The sequence below is a fragment of the Solanum stenotomum genome, chromosome 8 (assembly GCF_019186545.1).
Source record: "Solanum stenotomum isolate F172 chromosome 8, ASM1918654v1, whole genome shotgun sequence".
Taxonomy (NCBI): Eukaryota; Viridiplantae; Streptophyta; class Magnoliopsida; order Solanales; family Solanaceae; genus Solanum; species Solanum stenotomum.
The window spans coordinates 15,057,242-15,075,252 of record NC_064289.1 but is presented as its reverse complement, the minus strand read 5'-3'; the positions used below and the strand labels follow the sequence as shown (position 1 = coordinate 15,075,252).

Genomic DNA, 18,011 nt, shown 5'->3' with positions numbered 1-18,011 from the left:
TTTGCTTAAAAACAAAATATAAATAAAGTTCAATTCGAATTTTCATGGTCAAATTGATATTCAAATAAAGTAAAAAATTTCAGAAAGAAGTTTAATTTATAATTTCTTATGACCAAACTGTCGGTGTAATTTATTTTATTTCGCGCGAAGCACGAATAAGTTCCCTAGTTAATAACTAATATGGGATGATAGAATGAGTGTGTGGGTTCATTATTATTATATTTTGAGAAATATATTACAATTTACATCCTCCCCACATATGACATAATTTTATATGTTTCATAACATAACTTATAGATATTACGATGCAAACATATAAACTAATATCGAAAAATAATATTTTGTTATTTTGATGTCAGAAATATAACGACTTACGATATAACCATATAATTAGGTATACGAGACTTTTTTTTTGAATAAGTCAACCAGTTACAACGGTGGATAGGAAATAGAGATATATTTACAAGTTGTGAAGAAAATGGATTTATTTGGACTTGGTCATCTCAAATTTAAACGCGGTGTGTAGATTAATGAATAAGTACCCTTGACTTGAAATGTTCCTTTTTTGGTTGAAACTTGAAAGAGTCTATTTTAAAATTATTAATTAATTAGTGAAACCGTGTGTGTTTCTAATTAATTACGATCAAAGCAACAATTAATTAATCATTTACACTAGTTTTTATTGCAGATAATGATGGTTATGCAGTGCATATATATTGTCACACTTCAACTTTATCAATTATTTTAGAGTTTTTGGCCAAAATCATCCTTCAACTATACCCCAAACTTAAACTACATCCTTAAAGTATCATTCTTAGCATAAAACATCATTCAAGTATTTAAAAGTGAACAATTTCCATCCTTCTACTTGAATTTATCATAAAACTAACAGATTCCACAAAAATCAAGTCATCCCTTCGAAATTATTATTCTTAGATACGCCAAAAATACTATCGTGAACTTGGTAATTGCGTTTAGCATTATGCAAAATCTTTTAATTTGACAGTTTTGTTTTCATTTATTTTTCATGTAATTTGATATTAAAAATATTATTAGTTGAAATATGTTTCTTCTTAATTGAATATGCTAGAAGCGGCGTTTGTTGGAGACTTCTTCTTCTAATAATGTAGAATGAAACTCAAATGCAAGACATGTTCAATTTTTTGATCACTTCTATATCAGATTGGCCAAAAAATTTATTGATCAAATACGTTTGGCTATGAAAAAGGTAAAGATAGTTAAGCTCTAGCTTTGTTTCGTTACTAAATAAGAAAAAGAGCAGATTGTGTATCCTCACACCTTTCAAACATTTTTTGTTTCAGTAAGCAATAGTGTCTAAGATTTTTAGTAAGCAATAGTGTCTAAGATTTTTAATATTTTTTCAGGAACTTCTTATAGCAGGTAATGAATGCAAGAAACCTTTTGTTGATAGTCACGTGAACTGCTCATGTTTTTGTAAGATCCCTTAGTTTTTTGACGATATCTAACAGAAGGATGAAAATTGTTCACTTTTAAATACTTGAACGATGTTTTTTGCTAAGAATGATACTTTAAGGATGTAACTTAAGTTTGAGGTATAGTTTAAGGATGTTTTTGGTCAAAAACTCATTATTTTATTTAGGATAATAATAAGGGGGAGTTTGATTATAGCAAGATTTTAATCTATATATATATAAAGCTAGATGACAAAAACCTGATGCGGCATCCTTCTTTGGGCAGGATTGCCATTTATCCTTTTTGTCAATTTTTTGCCTTTTTTTCTTAATAAATTCTTTAAAAAAATACACTTAAATATTTTCTCTTTCCTCATTATTATTACACAATTTATATCTTCCTAAAATACCTCTTTGGCCTTTCTATTTTCCGTTTTTTTTTTCAAAATAAATTGTGGTTTTACAAATTTCAGAAAAAGGCACACTTACATTTTCTCATCCCTCATTAATTCTATATAGTACTACATTTATATCTTTCTAAGATTTCTTATTTTTCTTTTTTATTTAATTTAAAATTTAAAATATCTATAACTAATAAAGTGGAATATAAAAGAGGTGTTGTGATGCGGTATACCTCTTTGGTGAACAATCATATTTATATTTTTTTCTTTTTTTTATTTCATCTTTCTCAATTATTATTATTATTTTGATTGGCTATTAGTATTATCATTACCTATTAAAAACCTTTATTATTCATTAATATAATAATTATATGCTTGTACTAAAAAAATATATATAAATAGCACTAAAATGTACTCTTCGACTATTTTCCATCTTTCAGGTAATAAGTAACAGATTTTTTGTTACTTTCTCTATCAATCATTTATCATTTCTTTTGATGTCATGTGATTTGTTCTTTTGAATACTTTTTTTTGTTTTTAATTATGAAATTATATTATTATTTTTGGTATATGATTGTGATATTTTGTAAATTATAAATAGGTGAAATAATGAAGTTACATGTGGATGTAATTTTACATATTTGGTAAGTTGATATCTTCTTCATTTTTTCATCTTCAATATATATGAATAGGTGAAATAATAAAGTTATATGAGGATGTAATTTTACATATTTGGTAAGTTGATATCTTCTTCCTTTTTTCATCTTCAATATGTATGAATTTTTATAAATCAAAATCATGTTTTCTTTCCCAGTTATTAGTGTTTTTGGTGTCATTTATTTTCTCTCTTTTAAAAATAATTTATCTTTGTTACATTATCTTGTATTTTTAAAGAGACGTGATGCTTTTGATCTTTTGAATACTTTTTTTTTATTATTATGAAATTATATTATTACTTTTGAAATATGATTGTGATATTTTGCAAATTATAAATAGGTGAAATAATGAATTTATATATGGATGTAACTTTACATATTTGGTAAGTTGATATCTTCTTCCTTTTTTCATCTTCAATATGTATAAATTTCCGTAAATCAAAATCATGTTTACTTTCCTAGTTATTAGTGTTTTTGTGTCATTTATTTTCTCTCTTTTAAAAATAATTTATTTTCTTATTTTATCTTGTATTTTTTTAGAGGTAGTGTGAGCATATTTTTATTGCTTAGTGTTAGCTTCAAATTTGAGCAATATGTCAATAATAATAAAAGAAGATGTTATTTTAAAATAAATTTTATGGAATAATTAACAAATAATTAATGATAAATTAGTAGATGATGAATTTCTCAATTGTCCTAAGAAGTATTCTCAATCAAATTGTTAGCTTCAAATTTACAAGTTATTAGTGTTTTTGTGTCATTTATTTTCTCTCTTTTAAAAATAATTTATCTTCTTACTTTATCTTGTAATTTTTTTAGAGACAGTATTTTTGTTGCTTAGTGTTAGCTTCAATTTGAACAATATGTCAATAATAATAAAAGAAGATGTTATTTTAAAATAAATTTTATCAAATAATTTACATATTTATTAATGATAAATTTCTCAAGAAGGATTCTCAATTAAATTGTCAGCTTCAAATTTAAATGTTATTAGTGTTTTTGGTATCATTTATTTTCTCCTTTTTAAAAATAATTTATCTTCTTAAGTTATCTTGTATTTGTTTTAGAGATAGTATTTTTATTGCTTAGTGTTAGCTTCAAATTTGAATAGTATGTCAATAATAATAATAAAATAAGATGTTATTTTAAAATAAATTTTACCAAATAATTTACATATTATTAGTGATAAATTAGTCGATGATAAATTTCTCAATTATCCAAAGAAGGATTCTCAATTAAATTGTTAGCTTCAAATTTACATCTTATTAGTGTTTTTGTGTCATTCATTTTCTCTCTTTAAAATTAATTTATCTTCATACTTTATGTAGTATTTTTTTTAGAGATAATATGAACATGTTTTTGTTGCTAAGTGTTAGCTTCAAATTTGAACAATATGTCAATAATAATAAAAGAAGACATTATTTCAAAATAAATTTTATCAAATAATTTACATATTATTGATGATAAATTAGTAGATGATAAATTTCTCAATTGTCCAAAGAAGGATTCTCAATTAAATTGAAGCTTGAAACTAATTTTGTTGCATTTTGAATCTCTCATGTAAAAAAAATAAAAAAAATTCTCTCATGTCAAGTTTGTATTCCTAATTTTATTTTATGAAATGAACAATTCCTTTTAGATTTTATGAATTTGTAACATAACATTAATGATTCTCGGACCGCAAAAATAATTATTCAGAGAATGGCATTTTCCTTCCTAATATTTAAATCATATTTAATTACTTTAATTTTTCAATATACAATTAAACTTCCTTAAACTTATACTCCTATATAAATTTTAAGGGTCATATATGAAATATTCTCTTTTTGATAATTAATACAAATTCCGTAATCAAATTTGTAGTAACATGTAAAATATACACTAACAAGAATATTTAGTATTACAAGAAAAACAAAAAGGGTAATTAAAAAAGAAGAAGAGAGACACAATATATTTTTACTTATTATTCTTTATCCCTCCTCCTTCAATTTTGGAGAGGCTAAAATAAATAGAATGTTGTGCAATTTTTTTTTTCCATCAATAGTATTAGAATTTAGCCCAAAATATTTAGACCTTTTATTGAGATTTTTGGCAACATTTTCAGTTGCTATAAAGGATAAAGGGGAGCATGAGTAAAACATTTATTAGATTTTTTTAGAAGTAAAAGCTTTATTTGATTATTTTTTTTCTTGACTATTCTTAAGCTACTTACCTAACTAGGTAAAAACTTATCATTACTACATCTATAAGTTGTTAGTATGAATATCCAAATACACTTTTACAAATTAAAGTATAAAACAATTTCATATTAACTGAAACTTTTAAGACCTGTTGTTATTTCAATTATTTGTAAGTAGTTCATTATTCAAGTTTATCACAAATTTTACATAATTTTTTTTTTCAAATTGCTCATTTTTCTTCTACTAAACTATATATATATATATAAATCTCAACTACAAATGAGTTATTCAGAACTTTTGTTTTCAACTTTCTTCTTATTGTGTTGTTGTAATTATTTTCTTTTAAAATGTAATTGTAGGTTGGATTTAATTTTCAAATTAAGTTTGCAATGACATATAAGTTGAGANTTGAATAATCTTTTGGAACAAGAAAAGTAATCAAAACTATAATTTTAGATTGTTTATAGTATTATAAACTATTAGATAAATATTAAATATAAGTTTATAGACATTTTTTACCGCGCGAAGCGTGGATAAGTTCGCTAGTTTAACTATATTTGACAATCTGACTTTTACTTCTTGTGAAATGCCTTAAAAAATTTATATGTATCATTTTAAATGTTAACATAATCAAATTGGAATAAAATACTTTGGAATATTGTCTCTTCTTTCGTTATTCACTTTGTAATTTAATTATCTTTTTTGTTGTTGGTATTTCTTACGTTTACTACGTACTATGTTCACATGCTATTTCCAAAAATCAGAACTCAATCAAGGAAATGAAAAATAATTTTGTTTTGCCAAGTAGTAATATTTAAAGGTTGAAAACTAATGGCGCAGCCGCATATAATTAATATAACATGTTCAACCAACTACTAATTATTTAAACAAACCATTAGGTCGTAACTGATCATCAATTATATATATTTTTATATGATATTTTTTTGCCAAAGCTAAATTATATATATTCCAGTAATGAAATCGGTAGATCCAAAAATTAATATTGAACCCAAACAAAAGTACAAAATACTATACTTAATTTTTTCCGTTCATATATACACATGAAAAGTCAAATATGTATGATACGTTGATGCCCTATAATTAAACGAATATCCTGCCTATCATCACGCTAGGAATAATTGAATATCCTCATTAAACCATGATACATATATACCTATAAACCTTAAATTTTTCAAAAATAATTATTAAGCATAATTTATCTTGTAACGTGAGGATGCTTATCATAGAGCAACTCCTTCTTATAAATAGTATATTCGTGAGAGACAACTTTTAAACTCAAAAACAACTTGATTTTATATGGAAATTTGTTAATGAATCACTAAACTACCAACGTCTTTGTACTTTGCTGTTTGGCAAACCTCATCAATATTTTATTGAGGGGAGAATGCTTTTCAAACTAGTTGAGTAACATTCGAAAGGTACCGTTTGATGTAAAATATTGAAAATTACGGAAACTTTCGTAGCTTGCAATAAGTCAAGACACTATCCTTAAAAATTTCACTGATATAAATATATTTCCATAATTCAGCAAGTCCCTCTAATATAAAATTAGGTGCATATAATTAAGGAATATTCATTTTCATAGAAAATCCAGTAGAAAATAGACAATTCTGTCTCTTCTTTCAACTCATACACACACAAACAAAAAAAGGACGTACGAATATGTATAGCATAAGTTTTGACTTAATTATCCTCCATATTGAAGTGAAAAGAACTTGAGAATTTATAGTCTAAGACATAACTAAATTCGAATATGAACGTCCACTGAAAAAATATCTTCACATTAATCATCATATATATCCATTAAAACTAAATGTAATCATGACAATAAAGAGCAGGGCGGACCCATGTTATTGCAAGCGGGTTCTACTTCGTTTCGAAATTAACTGTATTTGTAAGGAAAATTACTGTGAAATTCGATATAACTAATAACTTGAATCCACATATTACAAAGCTGTGCTGTGGAGGGATGGTTCAGGAGTTCGAAATCCACCTTGAAGCATTTTACATTCCTTTTTTGTGAAAATGAATTAGCAGCGAGGCACTCTTTTATTTCTTTTTAAAGCAGCGAGGCATCAATATTTATACTTAGTAGTGTACTATATTTAAAAATTTATATTAGTAGCTAGCTCATAAATTACTATATTTATATTATTATTTTTTAATATATTTCACCTTGTATATTTGGTTTTTTAAATTACCCAAATTCAATAAATTTATATAATCTTGTTACTTTAACAAACATTTACTTTTTTGTTAATTGAATTTTGATAATCTTTTTCCTAGATTTTTGCTAAAACATGCCACTATTTTCGTTGAAATTATACATAGTTTATTTGTTTACTTTGATTTAGTTAAAATAAACGTAAATAATTTTTTTGTAAATTTTCAAAAAAAATTATCTACTTCATTAAATAAAAAAAGTGTTGAGTTGTAAAAAAAGTTTTATTATTAACAAAAAATGAACAAATAAAAAATAACAAGCAAATCATTTGTTGGGCTCGACATTGTACACTATTGATTATCATTATCGATTGCTATTAACTAATTGATCCCACTTATACAAAATGCTAGATACACCATTAATAAAGAGGATATAAAAAAATTAAAAATTTCCCAACATTAAAATGCAATAAAATAACCATTAAACAATATTTATAGATTATTATTATTATTATTATTATTATGAAATTTAATATATAGTTAAGTTTTAAAAGTAAAATAATGATGTAATTACCAAAAATGTCAAACAAGTAGTTTGGCAGGACGCACACAAATCACAGTTACTGCGGTGCTTCCTACTCCACTTGCGTCTTCCCAATTTTGTCTTTTTTCACAAATATTCAAAACTCCACCATCTCAATTCGTAATGATCCACTTGCATTACTCTCTCAATTTATTCTATCATTATTTTTAGCATAATTTTTCATATTTATAATATTAAAATTTAAAAATATAATTAATTACTCTTTTAATTGTAACATCATTAACTATCATTCTTAAAAATTATAAATATTTCAGTTATGAAGAAATTAAATTAATAGAATAAATTTCAACTAAGAAAGATTAAATTCTAAAAACATAAATAAAGATATATAACTAAAAATTTCTCCTAATTAATGAAGTATTTTTTAAAAGATGTGTAAAAAAAAATAATTGATAATTTGAAATGGATGGGTTAGGGTATTCCAATTCAAGATTATAACGATCCTTATTAATTTATATAAATTGTGTGTCAAAGAATTGCCACTTGGCCATGAAGGTGGTGGATTCCAGTTTAGAGCAACCAACGTTTCTTTATTCAAAGAAAAATAAATAAATCTATTCATTATTAGTACTATTAAAATACCCATAGCAGGACTGAATCAAAGTATTCAACACAAACTATAAACAGTGAATGGAATGGTTCAAAAATAAAATGAACTCTTCCTCTATCCATTTTTATTGATAGATTTTTAAGGATGATAAATAGAATGACAATGTTATTATATTATTATTAAATATTTTTTTTAAAATATTTATAATTAATAATAAATTACTTTTTATAAATCTACCCAATCAGGCTCTAATTTCACGTTTCTCTATTATACAGAATAGAAGTAGCTGGTCTATTCCCATTGTAGAATAGGAAAAAAGTCAAAAAATAATTGATAATTATTTCTTTATATTATTGATATTAATTCCTCTATTAAATTTGTTTGTTTAATTTAACTTGATGTGAATTTTAGGAAGGTAAAATGAAGGTCTGAATCTTATGATCGTATATTAAAATAATTAAAAAATTAATTTTATAATCTTAAACATGATAAGTTCTAAACTAAAACTAAAAAAATTACCCCAAAAAAAGAGTTTAAATAGAGTTGTAAACAAATGGAAACTGAGGAAGGACTTATTTAAGACAAAAATATCTATGCCATGTCATAAAAAATAAACCATTACATTGATGCCATCTAGTCAACTTTGACAAACGAGCACAACTTTCAACATGCAGATGAGTCCCACATGTATCTCAGAAACAAAAATTAAGAGGGTTTGAAAATTACAAATTCTATAAAAAAAGCCTCTTCATTTTCATAAACTTCTTCAACTTTATTCCATTCTCTTTTATTTATCAGCTCCTAGATCTTCTTTTTTGTTTGTTGATATTCTCTTGAAAATTGTTCAGTGAAGAGTTGATCAAAGCTAAGACACAAGGGCTGCGGCCATTTTTTCACCGGAATCTTCTTCTTTTTTTCCGGTGAAAGTTTGAACGCACACCGTTATTTCTAGCTAGAAGTACTAGACAATGTCATGTGAAAAACATCACAAGTTTTTGAAGATTTGTAATTAATTAGTTGAGATTTTTAATTTGGAGGAAAGAGAAAAACAGAGAAGATGATAGGGCGGGTGGGCTTGTTGTTGGTATTGTTGATAGCAACGACGGTGACTATTGGGGCTGAAACGACGACGTTAAAAGGGGTAAACAGAAATGCGTATGCGACTATGATGTATATGGGAACTCCGAGAGACTACGAGTTCTACGTGGCGACTCGAGTAATGCTCCGATCACTTACCCGGCTAGGAGTTGAAGCCGATCTCGTCGTTATTGCTTCACTTGACGTTCCTCTTCGCTGGGTTCAAACTCTGTAAGTTTTCATTTTTCCCCTTTTCTCCATTTATTGTCTTTTGGTGTTTTCTGCTAAAATGCGCTGTCACCTTGGGCGTGTTTTAGTGGCTGTCAGGTACGTAGATACGATACATAACATTATTGCCCGAAAAATATACTTCCCCAGTCATTTTTAGTTCTACCGTTGCAAATGAATCTGGTAATTTTATATTACATTTATTGAAACTCTCATATAGATTCGTATTTTATGAAAATACTTTTGTTCTTGTTTACAATTATGACTTTGCTTGGTATGAACTTTGGCCATATTGGAGCTGGTCTAAAACGCTCATCAATACATACGATTTTATACGAAATTCAAATTCGAGATTTCTAATTAAAAATGAAAGAATATTTATCACTTTATCACAACCTTGTTTTAAGTCAAATAAACTAGAATTTTGTTACCTTGATATTTTTTTTCAATACTTCTTTCCGTTATTGAATTTTGTAAAAATTTGGTGGCATTCTCATCTACTTTTGGGGTTTTGAGCTTGTGCTTGTTGGGCCCACGCCAAGCTGATAAAAAGCCAAAGACTTGATAAGGATTATAATTGGGACGTGGAAGCCATCTTATTGTAATTTCCTAATTAAATAAGTAAGAATTTTGCATAATGGCTTCGGTACACGTGAAAGGGAGGGGCAACTTAGGAAACTTATTGGTTAATTCTATTTTTGCCAGCTTAAACATACGCTGGCACGGCCAAGATATTTTATCTGTTTCATGCTATGTGACGATAATCAAAGACAGACATGATATAATTAGGATATTTGTTTTAGCTTTTTTAGGAATATATACATAATTGATGTGAAGTGACAAGCCTAAAAAATAAAATAATTTTTTTTATTTCCTATCTTGTGTTCTGTATCCATTTTAGGATTTAACTAATTTAAATTTGTACTAGAAGGTATATTATTGGAGATTAAACACTTCTTACAAATGCGACTTCATATTAATTAATAATAAAGGACTTACCATTATAAGAAGGCAAGAAACTTGATTAATTGGTGTAAATTTGGATATGTATTATATTAAATTGTTGTAGCATCATTCTTTATGATTTAAGATAAGAATAGCAAATATATGATAATAGTACACCAAGCCTTTGGTCTAGCCACCAAAAATAATATCTCTTTGAACAAACATATTACCATTGAGTTGAAAATCGTGCATATCACTTGGCTGTAAAAGGAAAAAAGTGATAACTTTGTAGTAAAAAAGTGGTTTATTTCAAAATTATTACTACTGTATAGTGCTATCTGACATATATATAAGTAAGTAGAATAAAGATAAGTTTTTCTGACACAAAGCCAAGTTTTGGTTGGATGGGTTGCTTCTAGGAAGTGCACCTTGCCCTTTAATTTGCTTTTTCCACAACTAATATAATATATGCCCACTTCTTCAATGCTTTGGGGAAGTCACTCAGGCACTGCTGGACCATGTGACTTTGGTTACTGGACTTGGGACCCGAGCCTCATATTCAATTTATTTGTTTAATTTTAACTTGTACAAAATTTAACAAGGTAAATAAAAAAAATTTAATCTTGTGCCTTAAACTAAAGATATGAATATTCCAAAGTAAGCTTATTTCAGGTTCCCTATCATAGTGGGGTTATGTTTACAAATCTGGCAAGTGAATTGTAGCTTTTTCGTGATTCATGAATATTATATTGTGAAAGGATTGTTTCCTTAATTTTTTTTGTTCACCTTAAGACAAAGTTGTCTAATAGTTGAAAACCCATTAGCATAAACCAATGGACAATTTCATCTCTGATAGATGATCGCTTATTTGATGCCTTTGTAAGGACTAGCAGTCATTTTACACTGTTCATTTGTTACGTTTCATTTTTAGCTAAGATGGTTTACCAAAGTTATTATTGAACTGACACAAATTCAAACCCTGCGATAAGGACAATTAGGATTCATATAACGACCGCAAACTTAGATGATGTACGTAGTCACGTGTGGGGGAAATGTGTGACAAAGATATCCATGTCATGTAAAAACTATATGAACCTTCAAAATGAAATAATCCTGTATGTTTTTGGTATGCAGAGAACAGGAAGATGGTGCAAAGGTGGTGAGAGTTAAAAATCTGAACAATCCATATTGTATCAACCCTAATTGGAGATTCAAGCTCACACTGAACAAACTTTATGCTTGGAGCCTCGTAAATTATGACAGGGTTGTCATGCTTGATGCTGACAACCTTTTCCTCCAGAAAACTGATGAACTGTTCCAATGTGGCCAGTTTTGTGCTGTCTTCATTAATCCCTGCATCTTCCACACTGGTCTCTTTGTCTTGCAGGTAACAGAATTCGATTTTCAATAGTATTCTTTTCCTGACAGATTAATTTGCTAATGTTAGCTACTCCTCTTGTCTCACTAGAGATATGGGATTAAATTTCGAAATCTACATTTTACTTACAAAAGCTAAATTGCAGCCATCAAAAAAGGTGTTCAATGACATGATTCATGAGATAGAGATTGGGAGGGAAAACCAAGACGGTGCAGACCAAGGTTTTATTGGAGGCCACTTCCCAGATTTACTTGATCGGCCAATGTTCCACCCTCCTCTTAATGGTACCCAGCTCCAGGGAAGTTACAGGCTTCCTCTAGGATACCAAATGGACGCCTCTTATTATTGTAAGTTTGAGGCTCTGAGCATGTTAACTGAACAAAGTTCATCATATTTCACAACAAGTTATAATGATTGTCTACTTTTGATTCTTTAGATCTCAAACTCCATTGGTCGGTACCTTGTGGACCTAATAGTGTCATTACATTTCCTGGTGCTCCATGGTTAAAACCATGGTATTGGTGGTCATGGCCTGTCTTACCCTTGGGCATCCAGTGGCATGAACAGCGACGTCTAACTGTTGGGTAAGATTAGAACCTTTTTTTGCTTTGTGTAATGTTTAGAACCCCTTTTACTTTGTGTGACATATACCTGAAAGGTTTCTTTGATTGATCATCTTACTCCTCTGGAGATTGTTGTTGCCAATCAGTTAACAAAATGAACTGAAAGAGAACTCCTGTTTCTTCTTTTCGCTGAACATTTCTGTCTTCTATCTAACTGCAGTATTTTATGCAACCCCAACGTTTTTAGAAAATACCATGATATTGATTACTTCTTTCATTCCTGTTACTGAACACGTTAATTTCTTCCTGAAGTGCACTCAGAAACTGCAGGTTTTTAGTTATAACCTGAGACTTCTTATGCTGACAATAGCAATTTACCTGTTTGGTATTTGGCAGGTATGGTGCTGAGATGATAGCAGTGTTGATCCAATCTATATTTTACCTAGGAATAATTGCAGTGACACGCCTAGCACGCCCAAATTTATCAAAGTTGTGCTATCGCCATGAAGATAGCAAGAGTGCCTTCTTACTACGAACTGGCCTTAAATTGATTGCTATATGGTCCATTCTTGCTGCCTACACAGTTCCTTTCTTCGTGATTCCTTGTACAGTTCATCCACTAGTTGGCTGGAGTCTCTACTTACTCGGCTCTTTTTCACTATCCTGTATAACAGTGAATGCATTTCTTTTGCCGATGCTACCTGTTTTAGTCCCATGGGTTGGGATCCTTGGGGCCCTTTTGGTGATGGCCTACCCTTGGTACAACGACGGTGTTGTAAGAGCAATGGCTGTATTTACATACGCCTTCTGTGCTTCTCCAGCATTATGGATGGCATTGGTTAAAATCAAGTGTTCTCTTCATGTTTCACTTGAGAGGGAAGGATTCTTGCCCAAGATAAGTGAATCTACAGCACCTGCTGGTTCTAACAAACTGTATTGAAAGTAAAAAAGTTAAAGGAATCAACAGGAGAACTAATGCTTCAGAAACATCTCCAAACGTTTTGCTTAGGAGACTTTGGAGTCTGCTTGTGCTATCCTAGCTAGTTGCTTCAGTCTGTGCTCTTAATTAGAATGGAATTCTGTGAGTGGGTTTAGAATTGGGAGGATGTTTTGTGTTGTACATGGACTATCTCTGGTCTCTTGAATGCTACTCCACGAAAAAGATTGCTTCTCACTTGATTTTTTCTGTTACTAAAATGTATGTGGAATAGGTTCTTCAAAATTTATTCATGGATTTACGTTATGTATGCTAACAGTGTAAATATTAAGTCCTGGTGAAATAAGTAAAGAACAAAGTATGAGATTATTTATTTTCCTTATTCATACACATAAAGAATTGTCAATGCTTTGTCCAACATCTCGAGAATTTTGAAGCATTTTATGTATGGAAAGGTATGCAATATATGAACACCAAAAAGAAAGAAAAGAATGCACGTCAATGCTTATTAGAAAGATGAGAACCACAATCAAATTCCATACAAAAAATAACCTGTGTTCTATGTATATTGTTTACAATGGTAAAAGAACCAACTTAAGGAGCAAGGTGGACATCAGGATAGTCCCCAGTGTATCTTCACATAATACAGCAGTTCTGTTGGGACTCGAGCATCTCCGGTGATCTGTAAACCATAAGAAGAAAAACTGCTCATTCACAATTAAAGATACTGCTAAACATCAAAACAGTTAAGAGGGGTTGCATTTTCATGCAGATGCAGTGATAAGACATGAAAACAAAAACGTCTTCAAATGAAGAAGAGGGCTCATTTCCAAGAAACATGTGTGTGTTTGCACCAAAGATTCAGAAATCATCAGAACAATGGTGGACAGACTGAGGAATTCTCCCAATCTTCTAACATATGCCATCAATTTTGTTCTTCCTTTACAATGTAGCACAAGGTTCTTTAGGCAGCTGTTTTCGCTTTTGAAGCTGGGAGAGTTGTCACATGGGATACAGTCCAAAGAAAATTTTGAACATTATAACGTAGCTCTCTATAGGAGAGGGAAGAGAAAGGGTGGCTGAGAAGTGTACATGCTTGCTGTTAAGGTTAAAGCAAATGAGCAAAAGAATCCTTATAAAATCTGCACGATTTCATATTTCACATGAACTTTTTACTGTTGAAGCTGAAGGTATTAACAAGTACGTCCATTAACATCCTAGCTGTAAATTGCAACCGTTGTCAAACCACCAAAATACGGTTTTCCTCATCTGTATTGTTTCATTAACTTGCCTCAATAGGTTTTCCCAGTAAATAGTACTCCTTCTGTCGTAATTTACGTGGTACCCTTTGACTTAAGCACAAAGTTCAAGAAAAAAAGACTTCCGAAATTTGTGGTATAAAACAAACCTTAGACATTTGTGTGGCTAACACTTGTTTTATTAAGGGTAATTGGGGAATATTAAAGTTGAGTTGTTTCTCATTATAAAAAGGTGACGTTCTTTTTGGGACAGACTAAAAAAAAAGTGTGCCACATAAATTGAGACAAAGGGACTAAGACTTAATATCTCCACCCTTCAGCATCAAGATTAACAGAAATCTTATGGTGGTTTAATCTAAGAGTTACCTCACATAAAGCGGTATTAACAGTATCACAAGAAAAAAGGATATCTTGATCAGACTGCATTTGAGTTTTGTAGGAGTGGTTCATTTAGTCAAAAAGTTTGAGCCAAGAGGTGGAACTTTCAGGCTTTGATAGGATCCTATCATAAGGTAATACAGTTAACACACATGATCTACGCTTAGATCTAAATATAGATTACAAAAGATACTTGCATGCTTTGAGTCCATCATCTTTAGGCAAATATGTATAGGCCAAAAGCTTGAATGCCTACAATCTCCAGGTAAAACAAGGAAAAAGGGCATGATTCCAGCATTTAACTACCACCAATAAATCAACACCCAGACAACTTAATTTGAATGAAATTCTGAAGATGCTGGAGCACTTACAGTTGTCCAAGAGTTGATATATCAAAGTCCGGAGCAAGTTCCTGCACTATATCGTTTGGTGGTTGGCCACATTCTTGCATTTTCTGCATAAGCTCAACAATTTTGTTAAAGTTGCTTGGCTCAGTTTCATAGACTTCGTTTAGATCTCTGATATGTTCATACTGGTGCCTGTAACGTTCATATTCTTCACTGCTTAACTTGGCTTTATTGTCTTCCAACCATTTTGGATATCTTTCTCCAATTTCTCTCATAGGTTCATGAAGAATTTCCTTTGAAAGAAGCTGCTGCATCATGGTCTCTACAATAGACTCCATGTCCTAGCAATTAGTCAATCAAAATAGTTACAAATCCATTCCAAACAAGTGAGAAGAAGCAACATATAAGAATAATATATGCACTAGAGTGTATGCTTAGTCCCTACATGGATATTCTGGATGACTGCAGAAAATGAACAGAAAACAAAGGAATTGAAAATTTTAGGAGCTATTCACTACTACATTTCTCATTCAACGCATTCAAATGTTTCATCATGTTCAATATTGTTCACCTCTATTTTTAAGGACTAATGTAATTAACATTCCAATATTGTTCCCCACTCCAGCCAATGACAAAGCTATCTCAGCACTTTGCTCTTAACGGTCCAACATTGTTCTTATCTGACCCAAAACTGTACTTCTTTCGCATTATTAAATAGAAAGAATTAAGAAGATGAAACAGAGCATCTACTCAAAACTGAATGTTAATAATCACAACATATTCCTTATCAGGAAAAAAATAATGAAGTCAAAACAGCTAGAGATTGAAAGTAAAGTAGCATATAGATCAATGGTGAAATGACAAATTCCAAAGTAGAGGGAATAGGACCTAAGAATGTAACAGGCTTTAAAAGGGGCAACTTCTGGCTAGATTCCTCCAATGGGTCTTTAGAAGGGTGGCAGTTCTCTACTTTGGAGGATTTGGTCAAGACCAAACAGTTTGATGAAATTCAGTCTTTGGAACTTGAAGTATTATTCAGCTTCCTTAGTCCACTGGTCTACATATGCAAATTTATTTGTTTTTTTGATAAGGACGGATCAACATATGCGAGTCACACTGATTTTACTTGGGTTGTCGTACTTGAGCTGAGGGTCCTCCGGAAACAGCCTCTCTACCTCCATGAGGTAGTGGTAAGGTCTGCGTACACTNGATGAAATTCAGTCTTTGGAACAAGAAGTTTCATTCAGCTTCCTTAGTCCACTGGTCTACATATGTAAATTTATTTATTTTTTTGATAAGGACGGATCAACATATGCGAGTCACACTGATTTATACAATTTATATGTTGGTCCAAGCATACTAAACAGGCCAACTGAACACAAGACTACAACAACTTCCACAATCTGCAGAATGTTTAAAATCATGGAAAGCCTTGAGATCTTATATCAATTCATTACCAAAAATTTCCCATGCATAGAAGCAATCATTTAGTCAGCTGAAAATATTAGTTATGTTTATAATTAAGCAAAAAAATTTCTATTAACTATATCAATATATTAACATCCTCTTTTCTCATCACCCCCTTCCCTTTCCCAAACATCCAGTATGTAGGAGAACCAAATGTCTCATCATTACGTAAAATTTTCTGAAAGGGACTTCACACACAACTATGAAGCTTCATAAGAGATGTATATTTTGCAGTTTCAATATTCACTGTTCAATACAACAGCATACCCAGTATAATCCCACAAAGTGGGGCACTGTTCATTAGAGAAAAAAGCAACAACCGTAAACATTCAAAGAGCTTAAGAAATATACCTGAGAACCAGCCAGCTCCTCAAACTGTTTGACCCAATCCTCCATCATTGGATCACTTCCAAAGTTCTCCACACCGGGTCTCGGCCCTGCCACTGATTCCAATCCTTTAACAGCTTCTCTAGTCTGCTCTCTAAGCTTATCAAGAGCTTCCGAGACATGCGAGTCCTTTGTCTCCTTGGCAGCCTTTTGCTTCCCCTTCTTCTTAGCTTTCAAATCAGGCAACGACATCCCAAGCCCTTGAACCTCACTAGGCATACAAGAACTCTCTTTCTTTCCCTCTCCATCCCCATTTCTACAATCAAAATCAACCCTTTTCAATCACAGCTCAAAATTCAAACCCCATTAGCTAAAACATAAGTAAAGATTTACATGCAATAAGAGAAAGCAGAAAAAACCTTTGAGAAGCAGAAGTGAGATTGAGGCTTTGAAAATCATCCAAAGCACCTAAAAATAATGAATTTCCAATCAAAATTCAATTCAAATTGACCTACATCTTCTCCTCAAATTCAAACACTTAACCTATAACTGCTGCTTTCGGTGTTTTATTTTTTGAAAAAACATTAATATCAAACACTGTGTTCACTCCAAACCAACTGACTCTATATGCAAGAAAGAGGTTAATAGAAAGAAATTGGTCGAAAAGGGTAAAAGGGTGTGGCTACTTACTGTCAAGAAGTTGGTCTAAATCATCAGAGTGGTCCGTAGCCATGGATTCCTCTACGCTCTGTGTCTCCTCTATTGCCAAAATCTAATCTTTTTGAATCAAAGATTATGAAAAAAAATTGAGATTTAATTTATATAGAGGGTGTGCGTGAGGTATAATGACGTATTTCTTTGGTGGAAAACCCAACAAAAGGGGAATAGGGTTTTGCTCAGAAAAAATGAGATGATCATATTTACAAAATAAAATAATACTACCATTAAAGTTAACGAATGTGAATGTTATATATTGGTCTCGAGTTCGAGAAGGTTTATGGTGGAGTGATGAGTATTTTTTTCATTTTTAATTAAAGATTTTAATTTTGTGGAGTCACTTTTGTTTGAATGTGATTTACCTTCTAATGTAGGATTTC

General features: G+C 30.4%; 2 protein-coding genes across 2 annotated transcripts; one reads left to right on the top strand and one right to left on the bottom strand.

The window, feature by feature from the left end:
• Positions 1–8,775: 8,775 nt before the first annotated feature.
• LOC125872693 (putative glucuronosyltransferase PGSIP8) lies at positions 8,776–13,509 on the top strand. Its single transcript, XM_049553453.1, has 5 exons — positions 8,776–9,316; positions 11,393–11,645; positions 11,782–11,983; positions 12,073–12,220; positions 12,596–13,509. Exons 1-5 carry the CDS (start codon positions 9,066–9,068, stop codon positions 13,137–13,139), a joined length of 1,398 nt encoding a protein of 465 aa, XP_049409410.1. The 5' UTR covers positions 8,776–9,065; the 3' UTR covers positions 13,140–13,509.
• A 108-nt stretch (positions 13,510–13,617) lies between these two features.
• On the bottom strand, positions 13,618–17,768 carry LOC125872694 (peroxisome biogenesis protein 19-2-like). The gene is made up of 5 exons (XM_049553454.1): positions 17,605–17,768; positions 17,334–17,382; positions 16,939–17,230; positions 15,145–15,461; positions 13,618–13,818 (listed from the first exon to the last, which is right to left on the bottom strand). The coding sequence occupies exons 1-5, from the start codon at positions 17,645–17,647 to the stop codon at positions 13,773–13,775; spliced, it is 747 nt and encodes a 248-aa protein (XP_049409411.1). The 5' UTR covers positions 17,648–17,768; the 3' UTR covers positions 13,618–13,772.
• Positions 17,769–18,011: the final 243 nt, after the last annotated feature.

Excerpts from the sequence above, each read along its gene's own strand:
- LOC125872693 (XM_049553453.1), top strand. The coding sequence starts at position 9,066 with ATGATAGGGCGGGTGGGCTTGTTGTTGGTATTGTTGATAGCAACGACG. Across the intron at positions 9,317-11,392 it reads CTTCGCTGGGTTCAAACTCT|AGAACAGGAAGATGGTGCAA; the intron begins GTAAGTTTTCAT and ends TTTGGTATGCAG. Across the intron at positions 12,221-12,595 it reads CAGCGACGTCTAACTGTTGG|GTATGGTGCTGAGATGATAG; the intron begins GTAAGATTAGAA and ends GGTATTTGGCAG.
- LOC125872694 (XM_049553454.1), bottom strand. The coding sequence starts at position 17,647 with ATGGCTACGGACCACTCTGATGATTTAGACCAACTTCTTGACA. Across the intron at positions 15,462-16,938 it reads AGGAGCTGGCTGGTTCTCAG|GACATGGAGTCTATTGTAGA; the intron begins GTATATTTCTTA and ends ACTAATTGCTAG. Across the intron at positions 13,819-15,144 it reads ATATCAACTCTTGGACAACT|ATCACCGGAGATGCTCGAGT; the intron begins GTAAGTGCTCCA and ends TATGGTTTACAG.